The sequence below is a fragment of the Trachypithecus francoisi genome, unplaced genomic scaffold, assembly GCF_009764315.1.
Source record: "Trachypithecus francoisi isolate TF-2019V2 unplaced genomic scaffold, Tfra_2.0 Lachesis_group2, whole genome shotgun sequence".
NCBI lineage: Eukaryota > Metazoa > Chordata > Mammalia > Primates > Cercopithecidae > Trachypithecus > Trachypithecus francoisi.
The window spans coordinates 87,010,094-87,025,067 of record NW_022681465.1 but is presented as its reverse complement, the minus strand read 5'-3'; the positions used below and the strand labels follow the sequence as shown (position 1 = coordinate 87,025,067).

Here is a 14,974-nt window from a genome sequence, read left to right as displayed (position 1 = left end):
TGAGTCAACTAAGCCCAAGAACTAATGGCACAACCAGCACAACACCAGGTGTTAAGTTTGCAGACAAATGCAAAAGATATACTACAAATTCACCCAACACAAATGTATTAAGCATCATAAGGTAGACTTGTCAACATATTCAATTTAGTCTTCCCAATGTGAAGAAACTATGTTATTGAATAGCATAAAAATCCCAAAAAGGTAAATCTGAAAGATTTGACAGTCATCCTTAATTTCAGAAACCCAATGCAATAAATATGCACAACATGCTACAGTGCAGCATGCTGCTTAAACACTTCATGAAGACAAAACTTTATTCCCCCTGGCTATTAAAACCAGGGGGAATAAAGTATGTATCTGTGAATTAAACTTTGTATTATAACAAATCTATTGAGAACAAGGAGGTAAAAGAACTATAAAAAATGTCCTCTGAACAAGTAATTCCATTTTTGAAAAAAATTACCAAATTAAAACAAATAAGATGTAAACATTAATGACAATACCAGAGTGAGAAGTTAACACCACTGAAATTCCTACAGAAGTTGTAATATGGAATAGTTAGTGCTGAAGTGTGAAAAAAGATGGATTCAAAAGTTACTATCATAGAGCTGGATGTAGTGGCCCATGCCTGTAATCCCGGCACTTTGGGAGGCCAAAGTGGGAGGATCACCTGAGGTCAGGAGTTTGAGACCAGCCTGGCCAACATAGTGAAACCCTGCGTCTACTAAAAATACAAAAAAAAAAAAATTAGTTGGGTGTGGTGGCACACACCTGTAGTCCCAGCTACTTGGGAGGCTGAGGCAGGAGAATCGCTTGAACCTGGGAGGCAGAAGTTACAGCGAGCCGAGATGGCACCACTGCACTCCAGCCTGGGCAACAGAGTGAAACTCCATCTCAAAAAAAAAAAAAAAATTACTATTATATACTATCATCAAAACTATATAAAACATGTTTCGGCCAGGCATGGTGGCTCATGTCTGTAATCCCAGCACTTTGGAAGGCTGAGGTGAGTGAATCACCTGAGATCAGGAGTTCAAGACCAGGCTGGCCAACATGGTGAAACCCCATCTCTACTAAAAATATAAAAATTAGCTGGGCATGGTGGCATGCGCCTGTAGTCTCAGCTGAGCAAGGCTGAGGCAGGAGAATCGCTTGAACCCAGAAGGCAGAGGCGGCAGTGAGCCCCGATTGCACGACTGCACTCCAGCCTGGGTGACAGAGCAAGACTCTGTACCAAAAACAAACAAAAAAATGTCTGGAAAAAACAGAAGAAACTTGACTAAAAAATTTAACAGGAGTGCTTGTCTAGTGGGCAAGATTTGTAGGTAACTTTCTCCTCTTTTCCCAAAAAAGCTATAATATTTTTATGATGAGAAGAGAACTATAAAAAGATAACATAGTCTAGGTGCAATGGCTCGCACCTGTAATCCCAACACTTTGAGAATTTTGCCTGAACTCAGGAGTTGGAGACCAGCCTGGGCAATACAGTGAGACTTCATCTCTACAAAAATTTTAAAAAATTAAAAAAAAAAGGTAACATGTTATTTCTTTAAAAAAGTTCCAAGACAAGAAACATGATAAATTTATATTAGCATTTTGGGTATTTTAATATAAACATCACATATAGATCAAATTCAACTAAGACAAAAGATTGCATATTTTATATTTTTGTCTAAAATAAGAACTTCCACTAAGGCAAAACTTGAAATCAAAGTGTCAGAACTGACATACACTCAAACTGGAAATTCTGAAGGGGAAAAAAAAATCAACTTGTAGAGACATCATCAAGTAAGTAACACATGCAAAAATAATCTCTTATCTTTTAAAGTACCTTTATTAATCTTTTTAAAGCCAATTTCCAAGTCAGAACTGAAGCCCAAAAAGTGTACCCCACTGTCCCCTGCTAAATTACAACGTAACTCCCCAAATGCCATTAAGAAAAAAGATCTGAAGATTCATACAAACTGACGTTACCAACTCAATCAGCCTAGTATTATTTATTCTGAGAGCCCTCCTTGCACAAAATCAATTTTCAGAATTCAAAATATCTCCCAAAACGTAATTATTGTTTTCAATTTTCCATACAAGGGTCTTTCACTGATACCAACCACATTTGTCCAAGTTTGCTTTCACCTGAAGAAGTCCTAAATCATTGAGATTTAAATTAGGTCATTAATATTGTTACATCTATTTTAGTTTTTAATTATCAAATTGCCTCAAGCTATTGTATCCTATACGAGGCGTAGCTTGCCTCTTACTCCCCATATAATAGTTAATAACAATCACATGGAGATAAACACTGGCACAGACTGTATAATTTAGAACTCTCACCACAGTGATTTTCAACTTTGATAAAATCCATAGCACTTAATAACTCAACTTTAAATGTTATTACCTTCTCAAATATGGGAACATAGGAAGACATATGAGGGTTGATTTCTGCTTCCCAATCTTCATCTCCCATGGTAGCTTCAAGTTCTATTCAGGAAAAAAAAAAAAATGCATATTTGGACTCAGATCAGAATCATAACTTTAAAAGTATAAACTCATTGTTTCACATACACCTCTCGAAACTACCCAACTAGGTGCTGATACCCCAGAAGCTTTTTCCAAAGAAGGAATTAGGTCTCTTCTTATCTAAAGGTGGCATTTATCTCCTTTTTTATCTTCAAAAACTAGTTGAACCTCTTACCTAGTCATTCTAGCAATCACCATGTCCCCAGCGAGACTTAGGCTTTTCCCAAAAATCTGTTCATAGAATTTATCTCCTCCCTCAAAGAGTCCCCAAACGACTTACTGAATATTAAGGGAGAGGAAAATTTTTTCAGAAACTACTTAAGATTTCTCCCTTCCCAAGATTAACATCTAAGGTGGACAGGATGTTTGCTTTGGGGTGTTTCTTGTGTGCGCGGGGGCAGGGGTAAGGGAGTTGGCGGGGAGGTGGCAATTGGTTGAAGAGGGAGGCCTTGGATTTTAGTGGGGAAGGGAAGAAGGGTAGGGTCGCCCAAATCCTGCCGACAAAGGACAACCAGCTTCAACTAGAAGGGTTTGTACACAAATGGTACTAGGACCATCTCTGTTCAGACAAAACGCAGCGTAGAGGCGGGGAAGGCGGCCCCTTTGCCTCCTCTGCAGGCCGCAAGCCCAGACTTTGGGCACCCATAAGACTCTTGAGACTCTGAGGCAGAACTACTCCGAAGGACGGCTTCGAAACCCCGCCTACCCCATCCACTCTTTGACCAAAGGCCGGTTACTGGGGAGGCCGTACGACCGAATTCAGGCCAGTTCCCGCAGAAAGGCAGCTCACTCACCTCCCCGCTGTTTCCTCTCGCAAGTCCTCGCAGGCGCCCACGCGGCTTAAACGGCTGCACGTGCAAGACGCCCACTGCGTCAGGTGCGTGCTCCAACAACAAATTGCGTCTGTTGACGATTGGCTGGTGCCTAGCGCCACCAGCAAATCATCGCTCAGATGTCCAGTGGAGTCCCGCCTCCATTTCTAGCCTGCGCATTCCCTAAACGCTAGCGTTAGGGTACCTATGGCAACGCTCTGGCCTCCTCGCCAAATGGTCTTTTGGGCCTGCGGGTACAAGGCTGGCGGAGGGCCCACTCGTGTCCACGTTCTCTGGTGGGGTCCTTATTCTGGAGACGCTCTGGATTTTCCTTGTGCAAGCTCCACAAGCCAAAGATGTCCACCTGCCTTTTTTGTAACAAAAAATGATAGTAAAGGGGGAAAGGGATAATGCCCTCCCTACTCGGCCTCTTCGGTGCTCTCTCCCATTTTACGCATCGCAGTCCCTAGGCAGTTGGCCCCTCGGGTTCTGCATTTCAGAGGCTCGCTTCACATCCGGGGATTCCAGGTGCCTCAAAGTGCAGCTGAGGCCCATGGATGAGGTGCATTCCCTTTTCCTTCCAGTAAGGGGGGCAGGGATGAGACTCCGTCCAGCTGGTACCCCAGGAAGTTGTAAAGAAAGTTAGACTCGGCTGGGCATGGTGGCTCACGCCTGTAATCCCAGCACTTTGGGAGGCCGAGGCGGGCAGATCACATGAGGCTACGAGTTCGAGACCAGCCTGGCCAAAATGGCGAAACCCCGTCTCTACTAAAATTACAAATATTAGCCGGGTGTGGTGGCGGGCGCCTGTAGTCCCAGTTACTCAGGAGGCTGAGGCAGGAGAATTGCTTGAACCTGGGAGGCAGAGGTTGCAATGAGCAGAGATCATGCCATTGATCACTACCTGGGCGACAGAGTGAGACAGAAAAAAAAAAAGCCTGTAAGAGTTGGGGGGGTCCACCACTTTGGAAGGAAACAGGCTGTGCTCCAGAAGAAGGGAGGAAATTTGTGCTAGCATAGGTCATTCATCAAGGCTTAGATTTGTGGTCCACCTGTTTACATTCCTTCGGGCATTAGCCAAAGTGGCCAAGGGTTATTTTGATACTTCATGCTGCCTTCAATCAGATTTTCTTGTTCTGTCCCCAGCCCCCAACCCCAAAGCAGGTAAAATCCCTCAGTATTTTCCCCAGCCCTTCAAAAAGCGTGACCATGGGCTGTTTTAAATGTGTAGTTCTCAGGGGCCGGGCGCGATGGCTCATGCTTGTAATCCAGCACTTTGGGAGGCTGAGGCAGGCAGATCACGAGGTCAGGCGATGGACACCATCCTGACTAACACGGCGAAACCCCATCTCTACTAAAAATATAAAAAATTAGCCAGGCGTGGTGGCGGGCGCCTGTAGTCCCAGCTACTCGGGAAGCTGAGGCAGGAGAATGGCGTGAACCTGGGAGGCGGAGCTTGCAGTGAGCCTAGATCGTGCCACTGCACTCCAGCCTAGGTGACAGAGCAAGACTCCGTCTCAAAAAAAAAACGGTGTAGTTCTCATTTTTGTTGTTGTTTCTGTCATTTTCCCTTCTCTGAATCTTTGAAGAAATTCCTATCTCATTCAGGAACATAAATAGCAACACAGTTTGATACTGGTACATAAAGGATGAAGCACTTAATAGGCTCAGGCTTGCTTCATACTTTTTATCTCTATACTTTTTATCTCTAGAACCATCTCCACCAAGTATGTCAGGATTTATCTAGTTAGCAATAAACTTTGTCAGATTATTCTCAAGGTGATTAAAGTGAATTTATTTATTTATTTATTTATTTTTGAGACAAGGTCTCACTCTGTCACCCAGAGGGGAGTGCACTGGCATGATCATAGCTTACCGCAACCTCAACCTCTTGTGCTCAAGTGATCCTCCCACCTCAGCCTCCCCAATAGCTGGGACTACAGGGGCGAGCCACCATGCCCAGCTAATTAAAAAAAAAAAAAATTGTAGAGAAAGAGTCTCTCTGTGTTGCCCAGGTTGGTCTCCAATTCCTGGCCTCAAGTGAGCCTTCTGCCTCAGCCTCCCAAAGTGCTGGGATTACAGCCATAAACCGCCACACCCAACCTTAAAAGATTATATTTAGGCCGGGCGCAGTGGCTCACGCCTGTAATCCCAGCACTTTGGGAGGCCAAGGCGGGTGGATCACAAGGTCAGGAGATCGAGACCATCCTGGCTAAGACGGTGAAACCCCGTCTCTGCTAAAAATACAAAAACTTAGCCGGGCGCGTTGGCAGGCGCCTGTAGTCCCAGCTACTCGGGAGGCTGAGACAGGAGAATGGCGTGAACCCGGGAGGCGGAGCTTGTAGTGAGCCAAGATCACGCCACTGCACTCCAGCCTGGGTTGATGAGCAAGACTCCATCTCAAAAAAAAAAAAAAAAAAAAAAAAAAACAAAGATTATATTTAGGCTGGGCACAGTGGCTCACGCCTGTAATCCCAGCACTTTGGGAGGCAGAGGCGGGTGGATCACGAGGTCAGGAGATCAAGACCATCCTGGCTAACACGGTGCAACCTTGTCTTTACTAAAAATACAAAAAATTAGCCGGGCGTGGTGGCAAGCGCCCATAGTCCCAGCTACTTGGGAGGCTGAGGCAGGAAAATAACTTGTTCAAACCCGGGAGGCGGAGGTTCAGTGAGTGGAGATTGCGAGACTAGGCAAAAAAAAAAAAAAAATTATATTTAACAAAGGTCAAACCAAAATACAGTCGATATAATTCATTTTAAATAATTTCCATTTTTAAACCAAATTTTCACATCACATACCCTCGAGGCATGGTGGAGGAGAGCAACCAATCTTCAAGGTTCTGAATTTGTATTCAGATCCTCTAAAGTATTTTAATTCCATTCAAATTAGAGATTGTTCTTACAAAATTTTTAATTCTATGGGAAAACATTTACTAAGCAGAAAAAGCAAGATATAAAATCATGTAGAGAGAATGACAACTAGGGTTTTTTTTTTCAAGTATGGAAAACTTGGGCAAATTTTCTAAAATGAAGACGTTTTTTAAAAACGGCAAACATTCTCTGCTGTTCACTCACTTGGAGAGTACAGATTCTTGTTGCTCTCAGGTATTGCAATAAAATGACTCTTAATGAAAAAGTCTGCATGTATAATGTGTGAGAGGAATCCTTGGTTAAGAAAAAGTGAATTCTGGGGCCGGGCGCGGTGGCTCAAGCCTGTAATCCCAGCACTTTGGGAGGCCGAGACGGGTGGATCATGAGGTCAGGAGATCGAGACTATCCTGGCTAATACGGTGAAACCCCGTCTCTACTAAAAATACAAAAAACTAGCCGGGCGACGAGGCGGGTGCCTGTAGTCCCAGCTACTCGGGAGCTGAGACAGGAGAATGGCGTGAACCCGGAGGCGGAGCTTGCAGTGAGCTGAGAGCCGGCCACTGCACTCCAGCCTGGGCGGCAGAGCCAGACTCCGTCTCAAAAAAAAAAAAAAAAAAAAAGAAAAAGTGAATTCTGATGAGAAATGAAGTTCAATAGCATAAATAAGCAGTGGATAAAAATAATATAATTTCAATATTGACCATGAATAGTGAAAAAAGATAGTTTTGTAAAGATTTGCTTCTTCATGTGTGTTCCAAGAAAGTGAAGCTAATATTCTATTTTCTGATTCGCTCTTATGGATCTTAAGTTAGTGTTAGTGATGTTCTGTAACATAGAGAAAAGGTAGGAATTCACTTAGCTGCAAAATAAGCCTTAAATGAGCACCTACTGTACACCAGGTACCAGGCTAGGTGTTAAGTAAAATTGGCCCATATCTCAAGGAACATTCTAGTGGAAAGAATGGCAGTGGCAACTGGAATTTAAAATCTTAAGACTGCTGTGTCTAATGATTAACTAGAAAGCTCAGGTGAAAAAAACTTTATTGTATACAGTTCCTCCAAATTCTCTAAATCCCATAATTAGAAGGATTGATTAAAGCAAGACAATTTCCTCAAAGAAGTCTCAGTTTTAAATCAAAGTTTGTAGGCTGGGTGCGGTGGCTCAAGCCTGTAATCCCAGCACTTTGGGAGGCCGAGACGGGCGGATCACGAGGTCAGGAGATCGAGACCATCCTGGCTAACACGGTGAAACCCCGTCTCTACTAAAAATACAAAAACTAGCCGGGCGAGGTGGCGGGCACCTGTAGTCCCAGCTACTCTGGAGGCTGAGGCAGGAGAATGGTGTAAACCCGGGAGGCGGAGCTTGCAGTGAGCTGAGATCCGGCCACTGCACTCCAGTCTGGGCAACAGAGCAAGACTCCGCCTCAAAAAAATAAATAAATAAATAAATAAATAAATAAATAAAAGTTTGTAGTTAAGACCCTTCACACTTTTGAAACACTAAATTCTCAAAGTAATACAAATAAAGAGAACTGATATTTTAGTCTTTTTATCTTTTCAGCATTATCTTCATCTTATTCAAATAATGATTTTTTATTGATGTGGATTGTGCCTAGCGCCATGTCAACACTGTTAAAAATTGTTTTAATCCACCAGTTGGCCAAAATTAATCACCTCAAATGGTAGAGTATACGTTCTTTCTTAGGTACTATAAATATTTGAGAATAGTTAGAAAATATTCAAGAATATTAGGTACACAAATATTTGAGAATCTCATACTATGCAAAAAATCACAAATACTAAAGATAAAATATGAAATACAGTAGGTTGGAGGCCAGGCATGGTGGCTCATACTTATAATCCCAGCACTTTGGGAGGCTGAGGTGGGTGGATCACTTGAGGTCAGGAGTTCAAGACCAGCCTGGCCAACATGATGAAACCCTGCCTCTACTAAAAATACAAAAATTAGCTGGGCGTGCTGGTGGTCATCTGTAATCCTGGCAACTTGGGAGGCTGAGGCATGAGAATCACTTGAACCCGGGAGGCATAGGTTGCAGTGAGCCAAGATTGCACCACTGCACTCCAGCCTGGGCAACAGAGCGAGACCCCATCTAAAAAAATTAAAATAGAATAAAATACTGTAGGTTGGAGCCCTGTAAAATCAACATAAAATGGAGGGGATGGGTACAATGATGCTAGTACACACCTGAGGAAGAAATTCAACAGAGAGAGGTGTTCAGCATACCAACCAGGATTCAGAGAAACTTCTGTATTTTATTTTTCCAGTAATGGCTAGGGCAATATTTACTAAGGTGTGGTATACATACCACTGAGTTTAAGCAGTTCATGAACATTTTCATTTTGATAGTGATTTTAATGTTTATATTTTTTTTTTATTTTTTATTTTTTATTTTTTTTTGAGACAGAGTCTCGCTCTGTCTCCCAGGCTGGAGTGCGGTGGCCGGATCTCAGCTCACTGCAAGCTCTGCCTCCCGGGTTTAGGCCATTCTCCTGCCTCAACCTCCCGAGTAGCTGGGATGACAGGCGCCCGCTACCTTGCCCGGCTAGTTGTTTGTATTTTTTAGTAGAGACGGGGTTTCACCGTGTTAGCCAGGATGGTCTCGATCTCCTGACCTCATGATCTGCCCATCTCGGCCTCCCAAAGTGCTGGGATTACAGGCTTGAGCCACCGTGCCCGGCCTATATTTATTTTAATATGTGTTAGAAAACTAGCACAGCAAATATGATTTCAGAAATATAATTGCTTAGACTGAAGCTAAAGTAAATGTTTTATTTTAAAAACTTATTAAATTAAGAAAACTAAGGGCCGGGCGCAGTGGTTCACGCATGTTAATCCCAGCACTTTGGGAGGCTGAGGTGGGTGGATCACGAGGTCAGGATATCGAGACTGTCCTGGCTAACACGGTGAAACCCCGTCTCTACTAAAAATACAAAAATGGTAAAATCATGAAGGTGGTATTCAAATGACTGAAGCTTGGGAAACACTGGTGCAAATTTAAAAGACTCTAAATCTGGGGGCTGGCCACTAGAGAAGTGTTCTCTATTATGAGTAAAGATATTTCATCAGCACCTGTTCTGATTCCATGCTTACCTAGCAACTTCTTGACTAATCACTCAACTTCCCTAGTGATTGGATACTGGGAAAGGAGGTGCCATAAATAAGACATACAAGCCTTACTTGCTCCTTATTATGAATTAATACATTGAAATTCTTATTATGAATTAATACATAGAAATCAGTCTTGTTTGAGCTTAACTAGTGTTCCTGAGAGGTCCTGTTTGCAATCAACCAGCCTTCCTAGATGACATAACACAATCTGTGGCACCTAAACTCTGTTATCAGTGTGTTTAATGAGAGCTTAAAGTAAGTGAAGGATAAAAGTCAAACACTGTGTCAGGTTACCTTGGACAATACTTCCTTAGACGAAGGGGTCTTATTGGCCCTTTGTCACAGAACAGTAGTTGACCAGTGAACTATGGAATTTAGTGAAGAGTCACTAGGAAAGCATAGTACCCTAGGAGAAGAAGTAGTGACCAGACCCTGTCCATGAACCTTGGCCAGGAATGAATCTCTGTTTGTCTGCCTCTGTCAAGACTGAAGGATTACAGCTTTCAAATAGGAGGAAAGTCACCAGCAACTGGCTGTGAATTCAACATTGGTAATCTCTGATTGTTCATTTATTAGCCATATGACCTTGGGCAAATTATTTAATCTTTCTCTGTAAAATGGGGATAACCAGGGTCATCAGATACAGATATGGAGCTTGTATCCTGCAAAAAGGCACCAAACCAAAAGGCAAGAAATAGCTGAACCCTCCCTGTCTGCTCTCTACTGAACAAGGCGGGCACCTACACAGCTGCATCTACTCATATGAGGCATCATTCCAATTCTCACAAAGGTTAAATTCCCTCTATTTAAAATACTTAGAATTGTTTCTATTTGCCTGATTGGTCCCTGACTGATACAGAGGTTTTATTGGAAAACTTCTTTGCCTGAAATCTGTCTTTTGGAGTTCTGAAACGTTTATAGAGTGCCTAATAAAAAGACTATCAATTTAGGACCTCACAAGGAGATATCTACACTTGTTCCTTCTACTTCCTCACCTTTCAATCCTCAATCCACTGTAATCTGACTTCTGTCTCATTGCTTTATTGAAATTGCTACTGGCAAGGTCACATTGACCTCCTTGTTACCCTACTGGCAGTTTTCAGTTTTTAACCTAGGGGACCTCTTAGCAGTCAGTGACACCGTTGACCACTTCTTTATGAAAATACTCTATATGTAACTAGATAGCCATATGGAAAAAGACAAAATCTGACCTGTTTCTCACATTATACAGAGTCAGAAATTTACATATAAGAACAAAAATACTATGCAAAAACTAGAAGAAAACACTGATGAACTCTTCTGTACTTGCAAAAACTTTTCTACCTATGATTCAAAATCCTGAAGGAATAATTGTATGTAATATGACTAAGTAAAGGTTAAAAAATAAAACTTCATAGCAAAAAATAACTATAAGAAAGCCAAAAGACAAATGATAAGCTGGAGAAATATATTTTCAACATACATCCAGTAAAAAGATTAAGATCTATAATATGGAGAGAGCTTCTAAAAGTAAAAAAGAAAAAGATTAACAGATCTCAAGAAAAATGGGCAAGAGATATAAACAAAGAGTTCACAGAAGAAGAAAAGCAAATAGTCCTTAAATAAATGAAGAAAATCTCAACTTCGTTTTAAGAGCAATGCAAATGAAAACTACACTGAGAAACAATTTTTCACCTATTCGAATGGCAAATGTTTGATAATGCACTCTGTTAGAAAGCTGTAAAGTAATAGGCACTCACATTACTCTTGGGAATGCACCATGGCATAACCCTGAGGGAAGGAAATTTGACAATATCTAGCAAAATTACACATGCATTTACCCTTTGATCCAGCAAACTTCCTTCTGGAAGTTATCTCAGAGATACACCGGCAAAAAATACAAAAGGATTTTACACAAAGTTATTCACTGCAGAACCAAAAGCTAAAGGCTGAAAACAACCAAAAACTTCCTCAATAGCAGGGCAAAACATCTACCAATGGAACACTCTGCCATTATTAAAAGAAAAGAGGATTATCTCTATACACTGCTATGGAGTGATTGCCAGGATATATTATTGGAAAAAAACCAGAGTAGTGTGTCCAGTATGCTAGCTTATACCTACAAAGACATATTTGCTCATTTTTATTAGAAGGATAAACCAAAATTAATAAAATGGAAAGAAAAGAGGGAACCAGCAAAGGATAAGAACGTGTGCTAGGCCAGGTGCAAAGAGATTTCCCGGCCAGCAAATCTCTTTCTTACAGCAGAATGCTAGCTAACAAATGTAGAGGAGCTTTTTAGTTACCATTTTGCAACTATCATACTAGTATTTGATTCTGGCTTACTAAAACTAGCAGCTGAAAATTTGATGAAAAAAGGACATTAATAAGGTCTTATATAGTGTCTCCCCATGAATTAGTTATCAATTATAAAGAAAAAATAATAACTGTACAGTGGAGAAAGCTGGAAGATACTATCTTAACCAAGTGACCAAAGTTAGTAGTACTGTTCTGGTGATCTACTGCTGCATAACAAACTACTCCAAAATTTGGTGGCTTAAAACAATTTATTATTAACTTTCTTGGTTCTGTTGATTGAGGGGGCTCAGTTGGGATCTGTCATGGAGTTACATCAGATGTTGGCTGGAACTTGATTCATCTTAAAGTTTGATATCAATTTATTTAACATTCAAGATGGCTTCTTTCTTGAGCCATCTGGTGGCTGGGATACCTGGAACAGTTGGGTGCTGGCCAGGCATCTCTCTCTCTCCAAGTGGCTAGCTTGGGCTTCCTCACAGTTGGTGGTCTCAGTCAGACTTCTTATGTTGGTGGCTTACCCCCAGAGTGAGCATTCCAACCAAGCAAACATTGCAAGGACAAAATTCCAAGAGACCAAGGCAGAAGCTGCAAGGCTTCTTCAGATCTAGTAGAAGAAGAAACGATCACATCTGCCACATTCGATTAGTTAAAAGAAAGTCATTGGGCCAGTCCAGATTCGAGGAGAGGCAACAACATAAGGCCATGAAAACTGGGGACATAGTTCACTGAAGAACTTGGAGACTAGCTATCAATGATGATCAATATGCATCATATGCCTCCAGATGTAATGCAGTAAGAAAGACACTATAATACTCATGTTCTATTTCTGCCAGAAATGTTTAACTTGAACCTCATCATGAGGAAACTTGCGATAGATTCTAATTAAGGGACATTCTACCAAATAGCCTATACTCTTCAAAAATGTCAATGTCATGAAAGACAAAGGAAAGGCTAAGGAATTAATTCAGATTAAAGGAGCCTAAAGAGACATGAAGACTAAATGCATGATTAATCCTGGGTTGGATGCTGGATGAGAAAAAAAGAATGCTATAAAGGACACTATTGGAACAATTGGTGAAATTTGAGTTAGGTTTATAGATTAAATAAGAGCACTGTGTCAATAAAAATGATCTAATTATAATAATTGTACTGTGAACATCCTTGTTTTTAGGAAATATACACTGAAGAATTTAAGGGCAGAGGCATAGTGTCTGCAACTTAATCTCAAGTGGTTTAGGAAAAACTGTATGAGAGAGAGAGAGAAAGCCAGGAGGGGTGAAGAAGGGAGAGAATAATAAAACAAATATGGCAAAATGATAACAATGGGTAACTCTGGGTGAAAAGTATATGGGAATTCTTTGTGCTATCTTTGCAAAATTTTTACAAGTTTGAAGTTATTTCAAATTAAAGAAAATATTTTCAAATGACAAAAACATATCAAAGATATTTTAAAATTTTATGACTTCATCATTAACGATGCAAAAAATAGTCCAAGTCAAAACCCAAATACCTTATTGGCCACCTTTGCTGGATGCTAGGGAATCAACCAATCTTGAAAACTAGTAAAAAGAAAGAAGCAGCCAGGTGCAGTTGCTCATGCCTGTAATCCCAGCACTTTGGGAGGCTGAGGCAGGTGGATTACAAGGTCAGGAGTTCAAGACCAGCCTGGCCAATATGCTGAAATCCCGTCTCTACTAAAAATACAAAAATTAGCTGGGTGTGGTGGCATGCACCTGTAGTCCCAGCTACTTGGGAGGCTGAGGCAGAAGAATCATTTGAACCCAGGAGGTGGTGGTTGCAAGTGAGCTAAGATCGTGCCACTGCACTCCAGTCTGGGCAACAGAGCGAGACTCCGTCCCCCCACCCCCCCCAAAAAAAGAAAGAAGCAAATGTTTATACTACATTTCCTAAGCACACTTCATCTTGGGGTAATCAAACTGTTGAGGGAAAATTCTTCTCCTTAGAAGAATTCCAGCTAATAAACGAAAAATTCCTCTCTATTTTCTAGGCCAGGGATTGGGAAACCAAGGTCCTCAGGACAAACCTCGCCCAACACCTGTGGCTGTAAATAAACTGGAATACAGTTGTGTTGGCCCGTTTGTGCTTATTATAACAAAAATACCTGAGACTGGGTAATTTATAAAGAACATAAACTTACTTCTCACAGTTCTAGAGGCTGGGAGTCCAAGATTAAGGCACCAGCAGGATCAGTGTCTGGTGAGGGCTCAGTTTCCAGTTCCAAGATGGCAACTCGTTGCTGCATCCTCTGGAGGGGAAGAACACTGTGTCCTCACATGGCAGAAGAGTAAAGAGAGCAAACCTACTCTCTCAAGCCCTTTTATAAATGCCCTACTACATTCGTGAGAGCATAGCTCTCATAAGCATCACTTCCTAAAAAGGCCCCACTGAATTTTGGAGGTAACACGCATTCAAATCATGGCAGCCGTCACCCCAGTTGTTTACATATTGTCGATACTGGTTGCATTCACACCATAAAGGCAGAATTTAGTAGTTATGACAGAGACCACATGGCTATTGGGCCTAAAATATTTATCACTGGGCTGTTTACAGAAAAAGTTTGCCAATCCTTGCTCTAGTCCAGGAGAAGAATGGCCAATGACCTCCAGTGCCCAAACTGTGAGGGCACTATTACAAACTCACAGGGACATCACAGGGTATTTTAAATTTCTGAGGAAACAACAGTGACATCTGTCAGAAGCCACGTGAACTACCAGCTTGAGGTAATTCAAAGTTTCAACATTAGAGCAAATTACATTCTTTTGACTAACCTATCTTTGCAGTCAGGTTTTCAGTGGTAGATACGGTCTCAAGAAAGCGTTGTGCAGAATCCAGTTACGAACAGGAAATGAGGGTAGTGGTGTCCCATCTGATTTCAAGGTTTCAGAAATTATGAGGTACCCAAGAGGTATAAACATCCCATTAGTAAGCGAATGTGGTTATTTAAGGATGAAATTAAAGTATTATTCTTTCTTTCAATTTATGTGTATATGTTAAAGTCGCTACCAAGTTATTAGGACATAAATACATATGTTAAAAGTAATAGCAAAAACCATAATTACTTTTGCACCAACCTAATATTAATTTGTTTGACCCTAACTACTTAATAAACAGAAATGTTAGGTACTTCTTTTGACCTATGGGAACTGAGAAAAAAATTATTCAGACACTAAAGGTGCCATGAACTTCTGATCTAGTGGATGATCATCAATGGCTGCTGAAAGGATCAGGTGAAAAGCAGATGAGGAACTTTGTTATAGACAACATTTGAGCCCACTGAACAGCTTTAATCTCACAAAAGAAAGACCTCCAGAAATCGTGTGCTTC

The 14,974-nt window shown here is 41.3% G+C and overlaps 1 protein-coding gene across 6 annotated transcripts in view; it reads right to left on the bottom strand.

The window, feature by feature from the left end:
- The window catches only part of DDX4 (DEAD-box helicase 4), a 95,461-nt gene extending 92,046 nt beyond the window's left edge, over positions 1-3,415 (bottom strand). For all 6 annotated transcript variants that reach the window (XM_033179586.1, XM_033179592.1, XM_033179590.1 and 3 more), the window contains exons 1-2: positions 3,312-3,415; positions 2,396-2,478 (exon numbers count right to left, since the gene is read on the bottom strand). In XM_033179586.1, coding sequence (XP_033035477.1) covers positions 2,396-2,464 — 69 coding nt within the window. In that variant the 5' untranslated portion in view covers positions 2,465-2,478; positions 3,312-3,415. The remainder of the gene's footprint in view (positions 1-2,395; positions 2,479-3,311) is intronic.
- Positions 3,416-14,974: the final 11,559 nt, after the last annotated feature.